Genomic DNA, 16459 nt, shown 5'->3' on the forward strand with positions numbered 1-16459 from the left:
GCTGCGGTCTCCAGAGTGTTGTTACCAGGTAGATTAGACCCTGTCTTCCTAGTGGCTTTGGCCAGGTTCAAGATAAAGATCCAGTGACTGAGTGTGTCTAGTCATGGATTTAGCAGATTCATTCCTCAGGGTGTAATTAAAAGTTGATCTTGACAGCAGGAAATGACTTGACACAGGATGATCATGTAGCATGCTACCAAGATTCCCTTTTGAACTATGATATGCTCTCTTCTCAAAGACACGAGACCTCTTCCTCTGTTTTTTTATCCCTAAGCTCTAACCCCGATATTCTCTCTCTCTCTCCCCCCCACAGAACTCAATACGGCACAATCTGTCATTGAACAAGTGTTTTCTCAAAGTGCCTCGCTCCAAAGATGACCCAGGAAAGGTAAGAGGACTGTCGGTTCAAACCCAACATACAGAGATGACAGTAAATGGAGTGGGAATAAACAGCTGCTGTCCACAGGTCGATGTAGCAGTCTAGATATATATATATATATATACATATATATGTCGATGTAGCAGTCTAGATATATAGATATACATATATATGTCCACAGGTCGATGTAGCAGTCTAGATATATATATATACATATATATGTCCACAGGTCGATGTAGCAGTCTAGATATATATATATACATATATATGTCCACAGGTCGATGTAGCAGTCTAGATATATATATATACATATATATGTCCACAGGTCGATGTAGCAGTCTAGATATATATATATATATATATATATATACATATATATGTCGATGTAGCAGTCTAGATATATAGATATACATATATATGTCCACAGGTCGATGTAGCAGTCTAGATATATATATATATATACATATATATGTCGATGTAGCAGTCTAGATATATAGATATACATATATATGTCCACAGGTCGATGTAGCAGTCTAGATATATATATGTCCACAGGTCGATGTAGCAGTCTATATATATATATATATATATATGCCATCTGCTCTAGAAAAATGTTAGCTTTGAACTTCTGCCAGTGCTGCCAGTTGAGAAATGCATGGCATGCTCTTAATCTGTTATGCACAATCCACCCCCACAAAATTGCATGGCAAATGTAAATTAGTTATTTTTAAGACTGGCAAGTAGTGATGCATCGATATGACATTCTTGGCCGATACTGATATCCAATATTTTCCTTGCCCAAAAAAAACCCTGATAACGATGTTTAAAATTTTAGCTGCCTTTTAAGCATTCTAGTACAGTTAAATAGTTAACACACACACATGAACGCAGCGGTCTAAGGCACTGCATCTCAGTGGAAGAGGCGTCACTACAGTCCCTGTTTCGAATCCAGGCAGTATCACATCCGGCGGGGATTGGGAGTCCCATCGGTCCGGGCCGTCATTGTAAATAAGAATTTGTTCTTAACTTGCCTAGTTAAATAAAGGTTACACATCCCACACTGACCAAAAAGTGGTGTTTGTGGCGTTTACGTATGTTCCCATTACCAGTAAAACATAATCAAAACCTATTTCTTTCACTTGCTGTTTCGTTTTTCATTTGTTCAGTCGTTTCATTCTCCACCAGGATTTCTATGGAACGTCGTTTGGGTCTTTGTGTCAAAGATAACACTATTTGACATGTCAAATAACACGACATAATCTTTCAGTAGCTGTAGTTACCAAGCTAACTATACAGCTAGGTGTCATCATCTATAACCCTCATTTATAAGACTGTTCTTATTTGATTAATGGTGGTCGGACCCATCTATGTGAAGTTAGCCACAATAGTGGACTTTGTGATTGGCCTTAAAAATAAAAGTATGGCATAATTCTACTATTTGTAGTCATTTGCATCACTGTCAATTACATTATTTTATTTTGAAGGCAAACTGCAAATTCCACTTGTGCCTAATATTTATTGTGGCTAGCTTCACAACACATAACCCAGTCCGGTCGAGCCTCACTAGCCAGATGAAGCCAGCTAGATGCTTATAACGTTAGCTTTGGGCAACAGGGTTAAGTAGCTGGCTTGCTATTTATTTTCATGAACTGAAGTTCAATTTCAATAGCGAACAACAAGTGGCAACCTTGCTAATACTTACTCACAAGGATTCCTTAATAGTTGCTAAGAATAATGAAAATGACTGCAGTTTCTACTGGTCATTGTTTTCAGGCTGGTTGTATTGGTGCTAGCTAGGTGCCAAGCTGAAGCTAGCTACCCCAGAGTTGCGTGGGAACAAATTATGCTTTATTACCAACGCAGTATTGTAACACATAATTTGTGGCCGGTGTTTCCTTGTTTGCAGACTTTTTAGTACAGCTTTGACTGTGCTACTGTGTCTTTTGACACAAAGACCCAAATAGCGTTCCATAGTATGTATGTTGTGAAGCTAATACCAGTGAGGCTATTACTGTGTAACTCTGGTAGGGCAACATCAAGGAAAATAGTGCACTTGGGAGTGTGTACCGGTGGGCCATTTATTGTAACTCCCTAAAAGTGCCCCTCATCACTTTGGAGGAGAGGAAAATGATTACTAGTATCCCCTGCTGTGTTTAGTTTCTCACATGGTTGGACCATGTGGGCCTATATTTAGTGTATCCTGGTTATGTGAATTGGTCTCAACATATGTAATCCCAGCTTTGTCTGGAGCACAGACAAGCTACCCCTCTCTCTCCCCCACACACTCTCTCCACACAATCCACTCTTGCTCTCTCTCTTGCTCAATTTGCTTTATTGGCATGATGTAACAATGTACATATTGCCAAAGCTTGTTTGGGATATTTACAATATGAAAAAAATGAATCTAAATTGTCAACGGAACAACAATAACCAAGTGTCAAAATAACCATACATTGAACAATAACAATAAGCATACAGTAGAGGACATGTGCAGGTTGATTGGTCTGTCAGACATTGTCCCTCAACTTATGGCAGCAATGTAGTGCGCTTCCAACCCACAGATCTCTGCCTCCTCCCCCAGCAGGACAGGTAGCCTACTCTCACCAGAGAGCACGCGCTCTCCGCACGCTGTCGCTCTAGCTCTCTCCGCTCGCTCGCCGCTCTCTGCTCTCGCCGCTCTCTGCTCTCGCCGCTCTCTGCTCTCGCCGCTCTCTGCTCTCGCCGCTCTCTGCTCTGCTCTCGCCGCTCTCGCCGCTCTCTGCTCTCGCCGCTCTCTGCTCTCGCCGCTCTCTGCTCTCGCCGCTCTCTCGCCTCGCTCTCTCGCCCCGCTCTCTCGCCCCGCTCTCTCTCCCCGCTCTCTCACCACTCTCTCGCCTCTCTCGCCTCTCTCCGCTCTCGCCTCTCACCGCTCTCGCCTCTCTCCGCTCTCTGCTCTCGCCGCTCTCTCGCCCCGCTCTCTCGCCCCGCTCTCTCCGCGCTCTCTCGCCCCGCTCTCTCCGCGCTCTCTCGCCCCGCTCTCTCCGCGCTCTCTCGCCCCGCTCTCTCCGCGCTCTCTCGCCGCTCTCTCCGCGCTCTCTTGCCGCTCTCTCGCCGCTCTCTCTCCGCGCTCTCTCTCCGCTCTCTCGCCGCTCTCTCGCTCGCTCTCCGCACGCTGTCGCTCTAGCTCTCTCCTCTCGCTCTCTCCGCTCGCTCGCCGCTCTCTCGCCCCGCTCTCTCGCCCCTCTCTCTCCGCGCTCTCTCGACGCTCTCTCTTCGCGCTCTCTCGCCGCTCTCCGCGCTCTCTCGCCTTCTCTCGCTCTCTCGTTCTCTCTCTCCCCTCTCGTTCTCTCTCGCCTTCTCTCGCTCTCTCGTTCTCTCTCCCCTCTCTCGCTCTCTCGTTCTCTCTCCCCTCTCTCGCTCTCTCGTTCTCTCTCCCTCTCTCATTCTCTCTCCCCTCTCTTGCTCTCTCGTTCTCTCTCCCCTCTCGCTCTCTCGTTCTCTCTCCCCTCTCTCGCTCCCCTCTCTCCCTCCCCTCTCTCCCTCCCCTCTCTCCCTCCCCTCTCTCCCTCCCCTCTCTCCCTCCCCTCTCTCCCTCCCCTCTCTCTCTCCCCTCTCTCTCTCCCCTCTCTCTTGCCTCTCTCTCTCGCCTCTCTCTCGACGCTCTCTCGCCGCTCTCCCGCCTCTCTCCCTCTCTGCTCTCTCGCCTCAATCCCTCTCTCCCTCTTCCTCTCTCTCTGCTCTCCACACTCACACAGGCTTGAAGTGCTACACCGAGCTATGAACTGTAGAGGATGGGGACTGAATGCTTAATTTCATGTTTTGCTGTAATCCTCTGATGTTGACTCTCCTGGGAGCTGCTCCACTAAATACAAACCATCTATTGCTGTATGGATCCCATTCCAAATGCAGGGCCAACATGCTCGCTTCCTTAATGTTTTATTTGGAATTTCTCTCCCCCCGAAGATAACTTCAAAGAAGCGCTAGCCTCTCTTGATATGTTACATCAATATTGTAATGTGGCAGGAATATGAGCACTGCTGGTTGTATGAGATAGGCGAGAGCCATGTCTTTCTCTGAGATGGAGAGAGAGAGAGATGATGGCAGGCATGGCATACTCCTTTACCAAATCAAATCAAATCAAATTTTATTTGTCACATACACATGGTTAGCAGATGTTAATGCGAGTGTAGCGAAAATGCGAATTATGGAGGTAAGGGGATACAGTGTAGTGCCGATACGACTCCCACTGCAGATAGACCTACATATTAATTTACATGATGTTAACTGGTTAGTTTCAACTCCGTGACTAGGGTCTGGTTTCAATGATGGATGCGTTTGGCATAGAGGAACTACATCACTACTTGTAAACAAGAACTGACTTACCGAGTTAAAGGTTAAATTGTTAGACTAAAGGTGAGAACAACAATTCACCTGACACTAGTGAATCCAAACATTACACTGTAGAGGTCGACCAATTGAAGGACCAAAAAAAGCCGATACCGATTAATCGGCCGATTTTTATATTTATATATATGTGACAATTACAACAATACTGAATGAACAATGAACACTTATTTTAACTTAATATAATACATCAATAAAATCAATTTAGTCTAAAATAAATAATGAAACTTGTTCAATTTTGTTTAAATAATGCAAAAACAAAGTGTTGGAGAAGAAAGTAAAAGTGCAATATGCGCCATGTAAAAAAGCTAACGTTTAAGTTCCTTGCTCAGAACATGAGAACATATGAAAGCTGGTGGTTCCTTTTAACATGAGTCTTCGGGCCTCCCGGGAACTACTAGAGATTCTAGGTTCGAGCCCAGGCTCTGTCGCAGCCGGATGGTCCATGGGGCGACGCACAATTGGCCCAGCGTCGTTAGGGAGGGTTTGGCCAACAGGGATATCCTTGTCTCATCGTGCACTAATGACTCCTGTGGCGGGCCGGGCGCAGTGCACGCTGACCAGGTCGCCAGGTGTACGGTGTTTCCTCCGACACATTGGTGTGTCTGGCTTCCGGGTTGGATGTCCGTTGTGTCAAGAAGCAGTGCGGCTAGATTGGGTTGTGTTTCGGGGGACGCATGGCTCTCGACCTTTGCCTCTCCCGAGTCCTTACGGGAGTTGCAGCGATGAGACAAGACTGTGACTAATTGGATACCACGAAATTGGGGAGAAAAAAAGGGGTTAACATTTTTTTTATTCAATATTCTAATCTCGGGAGTTGATGGGCTCGAAGTCATTAACAGCAAGCATTGCGAAGAGCTGCTGGCAAACGCAGTAAAGTGTTGTTTCAATGAATGCTTACGAGCCAGCTGCTGCCTACCACCGCTCAGTCAGACTGCTCTATCAAATCATAGACTTAATTATAATATAATAACACACAGAAATACGAGCCTTAGTTTCTGGATTTTACCATATTAATGACCTATCATTTTGAAAACAAAACGTTTATTCTTTAAGTGAAATACGGAACCGTTCCGTATTTTATCTAACGGGTGGCATCCATCAGTCTAAATATTCCTGTTACATTGCACAACCTTCACTGTTATGTCATAATTATGTAAAATTCTGGCAAATTAGGTGGCCCAAACTGTTGCATATACCCTGACTCTGCGTGCAATGAACGCAAGAGAAGTGACACAATTTCACCTGGTTAATATTGCCTGGTAACCTGGATTTCTTTTAGCTAAATATGCAGGTTTAAAAATACATACATCTGTGTATTGATTTTAAGGCATTGATGTTCATGGTTAGGTACAGTCATGGAACGATTGTGCTTTTTTCGCAAATGCGCTTTTGTTAAATCGAAGTTGGCTGTCTTTGTTGGGAAGAAATAGTCTTCACACAGTTTGCAATGAATGAGCTAGGCGGCCCAAACTGCTGCATATACCCTGACTCTGTTGCAAGAGAAGTGACACCATTTTCCTAGTTAAAGGAAATTCATGTTAGCCGGCAATATTAACTAAATATGCAGGTTTAAAAATATATACTTGTGTATTGATTTTAAGGCATTGATGTTTATGGTTACGTACACATTGGTGCCACGACGGTGCTTGTTAAATCACCTGTTTGATAAATTAACAAGCACCACATCGATTATATGCAACGCAGGGCAAGCTAGATGAACTAGTAATATCATCAACCATGTGTAGTTAACTAGTAATTATGTTAAGATTGATTGTTTTTTATAAGATACGTTTAATGCTAGCTAGCACCTTACCTTGGCTCCTTGCTGCACTCGCATAACATGTGGTCAGCCTGCCACGCAGTCTCCTCATGGAGAGTGCAATGTAATCGGCCATGATCGCTGTCCAAAAATACTGATTACCAATTGTTATAAACTTGAAATCGGCCCTAATTAAACGGCCATTCCGATTAATCGATCGACCTCTATTACACTGTTGATTTTGTCATTTTCCATTTACTGTACTTTTCACCACATTTGTTGATAACGAAAATGGATACATTCAGTAACAAGAATATTCTTGGGGAATTTGGGGTAGGTACAACATAAGACATAAAAATGACAAGGGTTTGAGTAAGAGGACATACTGGTGTTTCCAAGTTGTCACACACCTCACCAAGTGTGCTGAGTTCCTAAATCATTTCAATGCTCTTTCATGACTCAGTTTTCAACTAGAAGGTGCTTTTTTTAAAGCTCTCCTAGCAGTGCTGTGGAGGAACTACACAAGCACATTTTTCTTGGTTCACAGCCCTGTATCCCCACCTTTACACAATAACTTGTTGTTTACCCAATCCATAAACAGTCCATTATAAATCGCAATCTGGGTCATGTGGGCATAATTTTACTGCTTGTTCTATTGCCAACCAGACTAGTTAAATTCTAAAATACGATCTTATTGTTTAGGCTTTCAGTAGGCAATTCAGAGAGACAGATTAGTCATTTTGGTGCGCATAGAATGAAGTATTGAGTGCGTTCAGATGTAAGGTGGCAAATTTTCGTAACAATACAACAAACAGGCTAATTCTGTTCAGGACAACCCAGGATATGACCTCATGTCATCTTGTAACTACATCAAACATAGTGATCATAAACGTTGACACTGTATTTTACATGGAAATGTGACGTGCACATTTGGACTCACTGGTGTGTGGCTTGCTTGCATTACATCAAAGCAGTATTTATTATGATCCTCAACGTCTCATTTTTCAAAATACATTGAGTCCTCGTAATTTACAGCATTTCCCTCACTGAGACAAGAAAGCGTTATCAAAAGTTGCCCAATTAGCGGTAGGGGGGTCAAATTCATAACTGTAACAATTTCAGTACCTAACTGGGATTTTGTCAAATGAAAATGGTCAAAAAGATAAATTGCTTTTCTCAGAAGCCATTTATTTATCAACAAGAATTTAGCTTAGACTGTCTGGGAGTGGGGAAGGGTGAACTGAAAATGGTCTGTTATTGGCGGAGAGGATTGGAACTCTTTATTGGTCTATTAACTAATTTACTGCATGTTAATGTTACCATAGAAAACCAAAACGCCATCTCACCTAAACAGGCTGATGTTGCAGGCAGTCTTTTCAAATAGCTCTTACACTAGAAGGGCATAATTTATTTTCAGTCATATATATATATATATATATATATATATATATATATATATATATATATACACACACACACACACACACACACAAACAAACACACACACACACACACACACACACACACACACACACACACAGTGGGGCAAAAAAGTATTTATTAAAAAGTATCCCACTTAAAAAGATGAGAGTCCTGTAATTTTCAGCATAGGTACACTTCAACTATGACAGACAAAATGAGAAGAAAAAAATCCAGAAAATCACATTGTAGGATTTTTAATGAATTTATTTGCAAATTATTGTGGAAAATAAGTATTTGGTCACCTACAAACAAGCAAGATTTCTGGCTCTCACAGACCTGTAACTTCTTCTTTAAGAGGCTCCTCTGTCCTCCACTCGTTATCTGTTTTAATGGCACCCGTTTGAACTTGTTATCAGTATAAAATACACCTGTCCACAACCTCAAACAGTCACACTCCAAACTCCACTATGGCCAAGACCAAAGAGCTGTCAAAGGACACCAGAAACAAAATTGTAGACCTGCACCAGGCTCAGAAGACTGAATCTGCAATAGGTAAGCAGCTTGGTTTGAAGAAATCAACTGTGGGAGCAATTATTAGGAAATGGAAGACATACAAGACCACTGATAATCTCCCTCGATCTGGGGCTCCACGCAAGATCTCACCCCGTGGGGTCAAAATTATCACAAGAACGGTGAGCAAAAATCCCAGAACCACACGGGGGGACCTAGTGAATGACCCGCAGAGAGCTGGGACCAAAGTAACAATGCCTACCATCAGTAACACACTACACCACCAGGGACTCAAATCCTGCAGTGCCAGACGTGTCTTTGCTAGAGAGCATTTGGATGATCCAGAAGAAAATTGGGAGAATGACAACTCGTCGTGTTTGGAGGACAAAGAATGCTGAGTTGCATCCAAAGAACACCATACCTACTGTGAAGCATGGGGGTGGAAACATCATGCTTTGGGGCTGTTTTTCTGCAAAGGGACCAGGACGACTGATCCGTGTAAAGGAAAGAATGAATGGGGCCATGTATCGTGAGATTTTGAGTGAAAACCTCCCATCAGCAAGGGCATTGAAGATGAAACGTGGCTGGGTCTTTCAGCATGACAATGATCCCAAACACAGCGCCCGGGCAACGAAGGAGTGGCTTCGTAAGAAGCATTTCAAGGTCCTGGAGTGGCCTAGCCAGTCTCCAGATCTCAACCCCATAGAAAATCTTTGGAGGGAGTTGAAAGTCTGTGTTGCCCAGCAACAGCCCCAAAACATCACTGCTCTAGAGGAGATCTGCATGGAGGAATGGGCCAAAATACCAGCAACAGTGTGTGAAAACCTTGTGAAGACTTACAGAAAACGTTTGACCTCTGTCATTGCCAACAAAGGGTATATAACAAAGTATTGAGAAACTTTTGTTATTGACCAAATACTTATCATAATAGTAATACTTATTTTCCACCATAATTTGCAAATAAATTCATTAAAAATCCTACAATGTGATTTTCTGGAGAAAAAAAATTCTAATTTTGTCTGTCATAGTTGAAGTGTAACTATGTTAAATTACAGGCCTCATCTTTTTTAAGTGGGAGAACTTGCACAATTGGTGGCTGACTAAATACTTTTTTGCCCCACTGTGTGTGTATGTGTATATATGCACACACACACACACACACACACACACACACATACACACACACACACACACAAGGCGAGGACCGCTAGCTCCTGGTGGAAGTTCGTTATAAGGAATAAAAATAGCAAATCCGCACCATATTTGTTGAGGTGGTTTGCAGGAAGTAGATTTATTTTGTAGATAGAAAGCGAGATTAAGATGTATACGATAAAGACCGGCTATTTACATGGGGTAAGACACGTCCTACTGCGCTGCCATCTCGGAAAGAAAAAATAATTATGGCAGCCCCCCGCACCTTTCTGATTCAGAGGAGTTGGGTTAAATGCGGAAGGCACATTTCAGTGCATTCAGTTGTACAACTGACTAGGTATCTCTCTTTCCTTACCTTGTCACAACACAACTGATTGGCACAAACGCATTAAGGAAAGAAATTCCACAAATTAGCTTTTAACAAGGCACACTTATTAATTGAAATGCATTCCATGAAGTTGGTTGAGAGAATGCTAAGAATGTGCATAGCTGTCATCAAGGCAAAGGGTGGCTACTTTGAAGATTAATCTCAAATATAACATGTGTTACCATTTTTTTAACACCTTTTTTGGTTCCTGCATGATTCCATGTGTTATTTAATAGTTTTGATGTCTTCTATTATTCTACAATTTAGAAAATAGTAAAAAATAAAGAAAAACCATTGAATGAGTAGATGTCCAAACTTTTGACTGGTACTACTTATGACTGGTACACAGGAAAATCACATGTTTGACTGCACTGGCCTTTAACTGGTAGGGAATGTGTACTGCATATTCCATGTCCTGTATCTAATCTAGACTGAGATGGGGAAACCAGAGAACGTGATGTTGACATGCGTACTGTAGGGAGGGAAAGTCAGCTTCCTTTTTGATTGAAGGTATAACAGTTAAACAGTGCTTCTGGTGAAATCATCACACGGTCATCATGGCCTTTGTTTAGAGACCGAATAGTTGGAGCTTAGTTTCATAGCAGTTGTAGCTTACAATATGGACACACACACACACTTGACTTGCCAGGCTTCGCTATGATGCAGTGTATTTGTGAATAATTTAAGAACTCTTGAAATCGAGTCTCGTGGGGGCGTGTGGAGAAATGCAGAAACTCCCTTCCCAAGGGTTTGTGCTTAGATTTTTTGCTTAATTAAAAGAAACGCCACCCAGCTCTCTACCGGGACAGTGATTTTGAGTCTACCAGGAGCTCTAATTGAATCAGTTAACCCCTAAAACGGTTGCTATGATCATAACACAGAGCTCAGGCAGCTCACCTTCAGATGTCCTCAGACGTTTCTCTGTCTGTTACTCTCAGCCTTTTACACTGAAGACAACAACACCAAATATACCAACAATGGAATTGGGCTACAGAGCTGAGAGTATAATGGGATTTACTTCAGACATATATTATTATGGGATGTCTATCTCTGGTTGGTTGCACTGTAAATTATTCTCCCTCTGAGGGAAATGCTAATCGACCCCAAGCTTTGAAAATATAAAACATATTTGCTCAACATTGTATTGTTGTTGCAGTGTTTCAAAATAAAAGCCAGGAATAAAACCCAGGATGGTGCTTTAGATGGCAGTAGTACTGTGGTTGGAGTATGGTGCACCTTATTGTATGGATTACATTAGACACAGGTTGTTGAAACCGTACCTCTCCTCTTCTGTTGTCTAGACTGACAATTTCAAAAAAAATATTGAAATGATTTCTCTCTGCTTAGGAGTCCTGATCTCACTTTCCCTTGGCAATTGAGATCTTATCAGGATTAATATGAAATATTTCAAATCATGTGTTGCATGTGGCTTCAGGGAGGAACACCATTGAAAAATACATGAAATGGGGCTGAATACAGAGCTAAATAATGCAGCTGCAGCCCCAGAGCCAGCAGGTCTATTCTCTCCTTGATTAGCCGGGCTCAGACCTGGGCAGAAAGCCAACACGTTGCTCCAGCTCCCAGCCCAGCTGCAGTTGGCTACCTACACTACCTGAGACTGAGGAAGCACTGCTTCAGGTGTAGCTTAGCATGCAGTTGGCTACCTACACTACCTGAGACTGAGGAAGCACTGCTTCAGGAGTAGCTTAGCATGCAGTTGGCTACCTACACTACCTGAGACTGAGGAAGCACTGCTTCAGGTGTAGCTTAGCATGCAGTTGGCTACCTACACTACCTGAGACTGAGGAAGCACTGCTTCAGGAGTAGCTTAGCATGCAGTTGGCTACCTACACTACCTGAGACTGAGGAAGCACTGCTTCAGGTGTAGCTTAGCATGCAGTTGGCTACCTACACTACCTGAGACTGAGGAAGCACTGCTTCAGGAGTAGCTTAGCATGCAGTTGGCTACCTACACTACCTGAGACTGAGGAAGCACTGCTTCAGGAGTAGCTTAGCATTTCACCAGCCACTGTCTAACCATGGAGCATCACAGACGAGGAGAAGCCTCGCCACACAACACTGCTCCCTCCAATATAAAACAAAGCCACACACACACTTATCACACACCACTGTTTACTCGTGGATTGTGTTGTAATAGCATTTGTTAAAGCCCTATTGTGTCAGTCCCAAAGAAAAGCCTCCGATTCCTTTACCCTTTTGTCTGGAGATATGAATCCCTCATGTCCAACGCTAACGTTCCTGTGGTATCAGGCCAGGCAGGGCATTGTGTGTTCTTTACTGTGGTCCCTCTCTCCACAGGGCTCCTACTGGGCCATCGACACCAACCCAAAGGAGGACGCCCTGCCCACACGGCCAAAGAAGAGGCCGCGGTCCGGAGAGCGGGTGAGTCCTCCAGACACGCCACATCCTCCCCTGAATCTTTGTGTTTTACACATGTAGATACCCTCTCTTAAACAATGCCATCGCCAGTAATAATGAGTGCGCTCATGTGGAGAATTGGGTAACCATATCATACAAAGTCTTCACATACAGATATTCTTTGTTCAATCTCTTGCCGATAGACCTCTGCCTCTCTCTCCTGTATACTGTCTCACTCACATGCACGCAGTAGGAGTTTCTCCTCCCTTTATGTAACTGTCTCTGGATGAGTCTGTCTTGTAGCAGGCTCCTCATTAATAAGCTGTGCCCCAGGCTGCTGTTACTTACATACATTGCGTTCTGCAGTCTTTTTTATTTTTTTTACAAACATCAATTAATGTGCGCTGGCTGTTCATTCTGAGCGGGAGCTTTTGTCTTTAATTATGTATGAGTCATGTCCAGTGTAACGCACAGCCTCACTGGTTTAGTAAACTACCCAGATTGACCTGGCTCTGAGGCATCCATCCATCTCTTCCTGGCTGCTGCAGGCGGCAGTCTGGCCCGCTACAAGACATACAGACACAAAGACCCACTCACTCAGTTAACCAGCCACGTGTATGTCTGTGGTTCTAAGATGGGGAGCGGGAGGGAGAGGTGCACATCCTTTTCTATACAGTACCTACACCTGTGTGTAAATGAGTTTAAATATAGTCATTGGTGTGTAATTCTAAAGCAAAACAAATGCACAGAATTCACGCACTATTCTCCCACCCTCAGGTTTGTGCATGTATGTTGTTAGTATGCACACATGCACACCATCCTCCCGTACTACAGATGGGACTGTTGGCCTAAAAGGCATCCCATTAAGTCTCAGACATTTAGAAAATTGTGACTTTGTGAAATCTCATTTATGTTTATCGTGAATTAAAATTGGTATTGTTGCCAGCCAATCCTCTTACAGTAAGCAGTTTTGGCAGACAGGCGTGGTGGAGTTATCTCCCCCAGCGGAGCGCCCGCGACTCGCAGAGAGCAATGTGGGCTCTTCTCTTCATCTCCTCTGGAAATATTTCAAATGTGACCTAAATAAAGGTGTTGCTTCTTTTGTTATTTATAAATGGTCCTGGTGTACTTTACATACTAGAGACCTGCATTCCTCCCTCTTGTTTATAAATGGTCCTGGTGTACTTTACATACTAGAGACCTGCATTCCTCCCTCTTGTTTATAAATGGTCCTGGTGTACTTTACATACTAGAGACCTGCATTCCTCCCTCTTGTTTATAAATGGTCCTGGTGTACTTTACATACTAGAGACCTGCATTCCTCCCTCTTATTTATAAATGGTCCTGGTGTACTTTACATACTAGAGACCTGCATTCCTCCCTCTTGTTTATAAATGGTCCTGGTGTACTTTACATACTAGAGACCTGCATTCCTCCCTTTTGTTTATAAATGGTCCTGGTGTACTTTACATACTAGAGACCTGCATTCCTCCCTCTTGTTTATAAATGGTCCTGGTGTACTTTACATACTAGAGACCTGCATTCCTCCCTCTTGTTTATAAATGGTCCTGGTGTACTTTACATACTAGAGATCTGCATTCCTCCCTCTTGTTTATAAATGGTCCTGGTGTACTTTACATACTAGAGACCTGCATTCCTCCCTCTTGTTTATAAATGGTCCTGGTGTACTTTACATACTAGAGACCTGCATTCCTCCCTCTTGTTTATAAATGGTCCTGGTGTACTTTACATACTAGAGACCTGCATTCCTCCCTCTTGTTTATAAATGGTCCTGGTGTACTTTACATACTAGAGACCTGCATTCCTCCCTCTTGTTTATAAATGGTCCTGGTGTACTTTACATACTAGAGACCTGCATTCCTCCCTCTTGTTTATAAATGGTCCTGGTCTCCTTTACATACTAGAGACCTGCATTCCTCCCTCTTGTTTATAAATGGTCCTGGTGTACTTTACATACTAGAGACCTGCATTCCTCCCTCTTGTTTATAAATGGTCCTGGTGTACTTTACATACTAGAGACCTGCATTCCTCCCTCTTGTTTATAAATGGTCCTGGTGTACTTTACATACTAGAGACCTGCATTCCTCCCTCTTGTTTATAAATGGTCCTGGTGTACTTTACATACTATAGACCTGCATTCCTCCCTCTTGTTTATAAATGGTCCTGGTGTACTTTACATACTAGAGACCTGCATTCCTCCCTCTTGTTTATAAATGGTCCTGGTGTACTTTACATACTAGAGACCTGCATTCCTCCCTCTTGTTTATAAATGGTCCTGGTGTACTTTACATACTAGAGACCTGCATTCCTCCCTCTTGTTTATAAATGGTCCTGGTGTACTTTACATACTAGAGACCTGCATTCCTCCCTCTTGTTTATAAATGGTCCTGGTGTACTTTACATACTAGAGATCTGCATTCCTCCCTCTTGTTTATAAATGGTCCTGGTGTACTTTACATACTAGAGACCTGCATTCCTCCCTCTTGTTTATAAATGGTCCTGGTGTACTTTACATACTAGAGACCTGCATTCCTCCCTCTTGTTTATAAATGGTCCTGGTGTACTTTACATACTAGAGATCTGCATTCCTCCCTCTTGTTTATAAATGGTCCTGGTGTACTTTACATGCTAGAGACCTGCATTCCTCCCTCTTGTTTATAAATGGTCCTGGTGTACTTTACATACTAGAGATCTGCATTCCTCCCTCTTGTTTATAAATGGTCCTGGTGTACTTTACATACTAGAGACCTGCATTCCTCCCTCTTGTTTATAAATGGTCCTGGTGTACTTTACATACTAGAGACCTGCATTCCTCCCTCTTGTTTATAAATGGTCCTGGTGTACTTTACATACTAGAGATCTGCATTCCTCCCTCTTGTTTATAAATGGTCCTGGTGTACTTTACATACTAGAGACCTGCATTCCTCCCTCTTGTTTATAAATGGTCCTGGTGTACTTTACATACTAGAGATCTGCATTCCTCCCTCTTGCCTGGAAGGAAAACTAGCTTCCCAACAAACACGGCAACATATGAGTGTTAAAACCTATGCCTTCGTACTTATGGCTTGAGGTTATGTATTATTCTTAGAATTAGTTAAGAGTGAATATTTTAGTGGTCCTATATTTGATAATTAGATAAAAGTAATACTTTTGCCTCCCTCCCTCCCCCAGGCTTCCACACCGTACACCCTGGAGTCGGAGTCTTTGGGAATGGACTGTATGATCTCTGGAAGTGCCTCTCCAACTCTGGCAATCAACACTGTGACTAACAAGGTAACTACCCAGCATGCACCTGCACACACTGCACCACCCTGACCCTTCCTTCCTCCCTCTGCCTGCCCACCCACCCACCCACAGCTTGTTCCTCACTGAGAGCAGCACTCAACCGGGATATACACACACACACACACAGCTGTAACACACAGCTGCACTGCAGCACAAGAAACCCTGTATCGATGGATACGCGCACACACACACACACAGCGTTACAACAGGGGATTACTCATTCTGTTCAATACGATATTGATGTTGAGTATGGTAGTTGAGTTGAGTATCGTATTGAGTATCGTGATGATAACCCTGGTATTGGTATTGAAATCAAAAATCTGGTGTCATGGGGCGGCAGGGTATCCTAGTGGTTAGAGCGTTGGACTAGTAACTGGAAGGTTGCAAGTTCAAACCCCCGAACTGACAAGGTACAAAATCTGTCGTTCTGCCCCTGAACAGGCAGTTAACCCACTGTTCCTAGGCCGTCATTGAAAATAAGAATTTCTTCTTAACTGACTTGCCTAGTTAAATAAAGGTAAAACAAATAATAATAAAAAAAAATGAAAACACTACTGTACACTACTGTACACACACCTGAAAGTTCATGGAAGATGCCCAGTGGTCTGGTCTGTCCATGAGATGTGGTTGGGTTGCCTAGCCTGACGACTCACACTAAAGTCCTCATTGAAGTCGTTTGTGGTGACGAGGGGTGTTGTACTAAAGGACATAAAGGACGAGGACATTCGGTGAGGGGTCAGGCAAGTACTTAGATCCAGATTCATTGTGGAGAAGAAACTAACGTCTACGGGCGTGCCGT

At 43.1% G+C, this 16459-nt stretch overlaps 1 protein-coding gene across 5 annotated transcripts in view; it reads left to right on the forward strand.

Moving 5' to 3' along the window:
* The window catches only part of LOC110494637 (forkhead box protein J3), a 165004-nt gene that overhangs the window by 131651 nt on the left and 16894 nt on the right, over positions 1–16459 (forward strand). For all 5 annotated transcript variants that reach the window (XM_021569875.3, XM_021569877.3, XM_090206221.1 and 2 more), the window contains exons 3-5: positions 314–388; positions 12295–12378; positions 15547–15648. In XM_021569875.3, coding sequence (XP_021425550.2) covers positions 314–388; positions 12295–12378; positions 15547–15648 — 261 coding nt within the window. The remainder of the gene's footprint in view (positions 1–313; positions 389–12294; positions 12379–15546; positions 15649–16459) is intronic.

This window comes from Oncorhynchus mykiss, chromosome 17 (genome assembly GCF_057628025.1).
Source record: "Oncorhynchus mykiss isolate SJ-2025 chromosome 17, ASM5762802v1, whole genome shotgun sequence".
Lineage (NCBI taxonomy): Eukaryota > Metazoa > Chordata > Actinopteri > Salmoniformes > Salmonidae > Oncorhynchus > Oncorhynchus mykiss.